Source organism: Rhinopithecus bieti, unplaced genomic scaffold (assembly GCF_001698545.2).
Source record: "Rhinopithecus bieti isolate Rb0 unplaced genomic scaffold, ASM169854v2 scaffold_10088, whole genome shotgun sequence".
NCBI lineage: Eukaryota > Metazoa > Chordata > Mammalia > Primates > Cercopithecidae > Rhinopithecus > Rhinopithecus bieti.
The window spans coordinates 769,273-774,250 of record NW_016806409.1 but is presented as its reverse complement, the minus strand read 5'-3'; the positions used below and the strand labels follow the sequence as shown (position 1 = coordinate 774,250).

The window sequence follows — 4,978 nt, the reverse complement described above, 5'->3', positions numbered from 1 at the left end:
TAATATATATATGTTAAAGTTAATGTATATAGAATTTTACACTATTCAAAGAAATTTCACATATATTATCATATTCAGTAAACCTTGTGACATGAGTATTATCTTACTTTAAAAACAAGGAAACTGAGGCTGCAAGTCACTCAGCCAATATGTAACAAATCTAAAACCAAAATTCAAGGTCTTCTTCCTTCTAGTCCCGGGCCTTTTATACAGTATCCTTTTTTGTTTGTTTGTTTTTTGGAGACAAGAGTCTGGCTCTGTCGCCCAGGCTGGAGTACAGTGGCGAGATCTTGGCTCACTGCAACCTCTGCCTCCTGGGTTGAAGCGATTCTCCTGCCTTAGCCTCCCAAGTAGCTGGAATTACAGGCACCTGCCACCATGTCTGGCTAATTTTTGTATTTTCAGTAGAGAGTTTTAGGATTTCACCATGTTGGCCAGGCTGCTCTCGAATCCTGACCTCAAGTGATCTGCCCGCCTTGGGCCTTCCAAAGTGTTGGGATTACAGGCGTAAGCCATTGCACGCAGCCTCGGTGAATGCTTCTATAATGAACTTGAGTAAACAAAAAGTTTGGGTGTTAAGTTTCTTTTTTTTTTTTTAATAGAGATGGGGTCTCGCTGTGTTGCCCAGGCTGGTCTTAAACTCCTGGCCTCAAGCGATCCTCCTGTCTTAGCTTCCCAAAGTGCTGGGATTACAGGTATGAGTCACTTTGCCAGGTCTTGGGTTTTAAGATTTTAATGATTCAAACCCTGAAGGACGGTGTAGGGAAAGTGAATTTAACAAACAAAAAAAGATTATAGCTTAATACATTGTTTATTCTAGAAAATGCTTCCTTAAAGAAGACTGAAAGTATAAATTCAAAATTTTTAACTCTTCAGATAAGGAACTATTAAAACCTGAGATGCAATAACTATAAATACCCAGACATAAACACAATGAAAATAGTATTTTCTTATAAATACAGAAGAGAGATAATTCTGGCCGGGCGCAGTGGCTCACACCTGTAATCCCAGCACTTTGGGAGGCCTAGGTGTGCGGATCACCTGAGGTCAGGAGTTCAACTCCTAACCAACATGGTGAAACCCCGTTTCTATAAAAATACAAAAATTAGCCGGGCGTGGTAGCAGGTGCCTGTAATCCCAGCTACTCTAGAGGCTGAGGCAGGAGAGTCACTTGAACCCGAAAGGCAGAGGTTGCAATGAGCCAAGATTGAGCCACTGTACTCCAGCCTGGGCGACATAGGGAGAGTCTGTCAAAAAAGAAAGGAAAGAAAGAGAGACAGAGAGAGAGAGAGACAGACAGAAAAAGAGAAAAAGAGAGAAAGAGAGAAAAGACATAATTCTGGCTAAAAGTATTTTCTAATTGCTTTTATTCTGTTAATATTTCTAAATTTTTGTTCCTAATAGATATGATCACTGAAAAACATTTAAACTATATAACCATGTTATACAATACGAACAAAATGTGAACATTAAGAAATACCTTCCAATCATCCATCTTAAAGAATCTCAAAATATTTTACAACCATTTGTTCAAGTTCTGGTTATGATTCTATTTAAAATCTACACATTATAATTTTTCTGTTTATAGTTTATATTACAACTATTCTCAAGCTGAGGAAATGGAAACACAGAAGGCATTTTGCTGAGAGCTAAAACTAAAAACTACCTTCCCAGAATTTGTTAGTTAGCAGCAACTTTTACAAAGGCTTTTTATCTTTCTTTCCTAATTTTATCCCTTGAGTTCTAAAGTTATCATCATAGGCCCACTCTTACTGTGTGAAGTATCCAAAGTGACATAAATAATTGTTCATCTTTTTGAAATAGTTGCTTAAACACAAGGAACATTTTCAGATTATGTAATGTCAAATGAGTAAACAGTATTTGAAATTAAAAATATTTGGGGAGTATTCTTTCAAGTACATTTTACATTTTAAAACAAATTTTGAATATTACAAATAAAAATCATTTTAAAGGATTGACTTAATTTTCATATTCTTGGGTTAAAACACCTAAAGTAATATGGTGGATTCAAACATAATTATACTTGAAATATCTGCATCCCTTTCGTTAACAGAGGCCAGGAAATATGCAAATATTTGAGTGGCATAGTAACTGGATTAACTTAAAAATGTATCACTTATATCCTTAACATACTTAAAACAATGAACGAAATTAAATCCAAGTAAATTTTAGTCCGGATGTAAACACTGCAGAGAGCAGTGGAACTATGGTCTGGGTTCCACTTGAGCTTTGTCATTTAGGGCACAAATCAAGCTCTCTGAGGCACAGTTTCTCAATCTGTACAGTGGCATAATAATATACAAGTTTCTTAGTGTGGATTAAATAAAATAATTTATTTCTAGATATTGTTATAATTCAAAGTACAACAATATCAACATTGATGTACTGGTTAAATAATTTCAAACGAAAATTGCTTACATTACCCAAGCTTTATTTCCTTTGATTAATAAATTTAAATGTATTGGTGAGGTAAGTGGTAGCATGTAATTTAAGATGTTGTTGAAACCAGAAAATAAAGGAGTAAAGTGAAATTTTCACCTTTAAATTATCAAAAATATGTCTGTACCAACTTGCAATAAATGCCTGAAGGAAAAAAATATATTTTGATCTTACTAAATAAGTGGATTTTCTTACATTGCTGGCCTCATGTTATGCTGAGGACAAGATGGAAACAAATCAATGAAAAATCTTATTCCTTAACGTGTTTTCTTTTTTCTTTTCTTTTTTTCTTTTTGAGAGGGAGTCTCGCTCTGTCACCCAGGTTGGAGTGCAGTGGCATGATCTTGGCTCACTGCAACCTCCACCTCCCTGGTTCAAGATTCTCCCGCTTCAGTCTCCCAAGTAGCTGGGATTACAGGTGCCTGCCACCACACCCGGCTGATTTTTGTATTTTTAGTAGAGATGGGGTTTCACCATGTTGGCCAGGCTGGTCTTGAACTCCCGAACTCAGGTGATCCACCCGCCTTGGCCTCCCAAAGTGCTGGGATTACAGGCATAAGCCACCCCGCCCGGCCTTAACTTGTTTTCAAAGCAAAGTATATATTCTGAAAACACTGTATTTAAAAGATTGTAGCCGGGCACAGTGGCTCAAACCTGTAATCTCAGCACTTTGGGAGGTTGAGGCAGGCGGATCACGAGGTCGAGATCAAGACATACTGGCTAACACGGTGAAACCCCGTCTCTACTAAAAATACAAAAAATTAGCCGGGCGTGATGCCAAGGGCCTGCAGTCCCAGCTACTTGGGAGGCTGAGGCAGGAGAATGGCGTGAACCCTGGAGGTGGAGCTTGCCGTGAGCCAAGATCGCGCCACTGCACTCCAGCCTGGGTGATAGAGCAAGACTCCGTCCCAAAAAAAGGGGGAAAAAAAAAATTGCTACTGGGCTGGGCGCAGTGGCCTTAAATCCTAGCACTTTGGGAGGCCGAGGCGGAAGCATGGCTGGAGCCCAGGAGTTCAAGACCAGCCCGGGGAACATGGCGAAACCCCGTCTCTAAAAACAACATAAAAATTAGCCGGGCATCGGCCGGGCGCGGTGGCTCAAGCCTGTAATCCCAGCACTTTGGGAGGCCGAGACGGGCGGATCACGAGGTCAGGAGATCGAGACCATCCTGGCTAACACGGTGAAACCCCGTCTCTACTAAAATACAAAAAACTAGCCGGGCGAGGTGGCGGGCGCCTGTAGTCCCAGCTACTCGGGAGGCTGAGGCAGGAGAATGGCGGGAACCCGGGAGGCGGAGCTTGCAGTGAGCTGAGATCCGGCCACTGCACTCCAGCCTGGGCAACAGAGGGAGACTCTGTCTCAAAAAACAAACAAACAAACAAACAAACAAACAAATTAGCCGGGCATGATGGCAGGTGCCTGTAATCCGAGCTACTCGGGAGGCTGAGACGGAAGAACTGCTTGAACCGGGGAGACAGAGGTTGCAGTGATCCGAGATTGCGCCACTGCACTCCAGCCTGGGCAACAGAATGAGACTCCGTCTCAAAAAACAAAACAAAACGGCCGTACGCGGTGGCTCATGCCTATAATCCCAGCACTTTGGGAGGCCAAGGTGCGCGGATCACCTCAGGTCGGGGAGTTCGAGACCAGCCTGACCAACATGGAGAAACCCCGTCTCTACTAAAAATATAAAATTAGCCAGGCGTGGTGGCGCATGCCCGCAATCCCAGCTACTCGGGAGGCTGAGGCAGGAGAACAGCTTGAGCCCGGCTGGCGAAGGTTGCAGTGAGCCGAGATGGCGCCACTGCACTCTAGCCTGGGAGACAGAGCAAAACCCTGTCTCAAAAAAAAAAAAAAAAAAAGAAAAGAAAAGAAAAAGAAAAAAAAGGTTGTCTCCGGTTTTCTTCTCCTTAACTGTGGAGCCACTAAACCCCTATGAATCGGAGGCTCGAGTAAATTAATTTGATTGAGAATAAATCGTGTAACAGGGGCGGAGTTTATTCAAGGACCTGCGATTTGTAGCAATCGTAGAAGGAAGCGGAGCCTGTCAACATCACGCTGCCGAAGACATCGGTTAACCTGTTGCCGGCGTCGGCGCCGAGGTTCCAGCAGCGATTCGCACCTCCAGGGAACGCGACTTTGGGCTGCAGCACGAGGGAACAGGAAATATCAGAAAGTGGTCACGAGGGTGACGCCGAAGCTGAAACGGCCCGACACCTGTCCCACGTAGGCGGTTCGGCTCAATTCCGAACCCTCTCAGAGGGCACGAATTTGCAAGGGCCCGCGCTTCCAGCCTCGGGATTCTCACTCTTCCCTCGGGCCCCCTGAGTGCCACCCCGAGGGGCGCCCCTCCCCGGCCACCGCCTCAGCGCGACGGCTGCCTCCCGGGAATCGCGGCGACCCCTGAGTGCCGACCCCGAGGCGCGCCCCTCCCCGGCCACCGCCTCAGCGCGACGGCTGCCTCCCGGGAATCACGGCGACCCGGGCTCCGTCCGGCCCGTCCAGTGAGCCCGCGCCG

The 4,978-nt window shown here is 44.5% G+C and overlaps 1 protein-coding gene and 1 long non-coding RNA gene across 2 annotated transcripts in view; one reads left to right on the top strand and one right to left on the bottom strand.

The window, feature by feature from the left end:
• The window catches only part of MEIOC (meiosis specific with coiled-coil domain), a 24,121-nt gene extending 19,419 nt beyond the window's left edge, over positions 1-4,702 (bottom strand). The window contains exon 1 of the mRNA XM_017876076.1: positions 4,470-4,702. Within this exon, the coding sequence (XP_017731565.1) occupies positions 4,470-4,514 (45 nt within the window). The 5' untranslated portion in view covers positions 4,515-4,702. The remainder of the gene's footprint in view (positions 1-4,469) is intronic.
• Positions 1-4,978, top strand: part of LOC108532196 (uncharacterized) — a 20,606-nt gene that overhangs the window by 3,329 nt on the left and 12,299 nt on the right. The window lies entirely within an intron of this gene.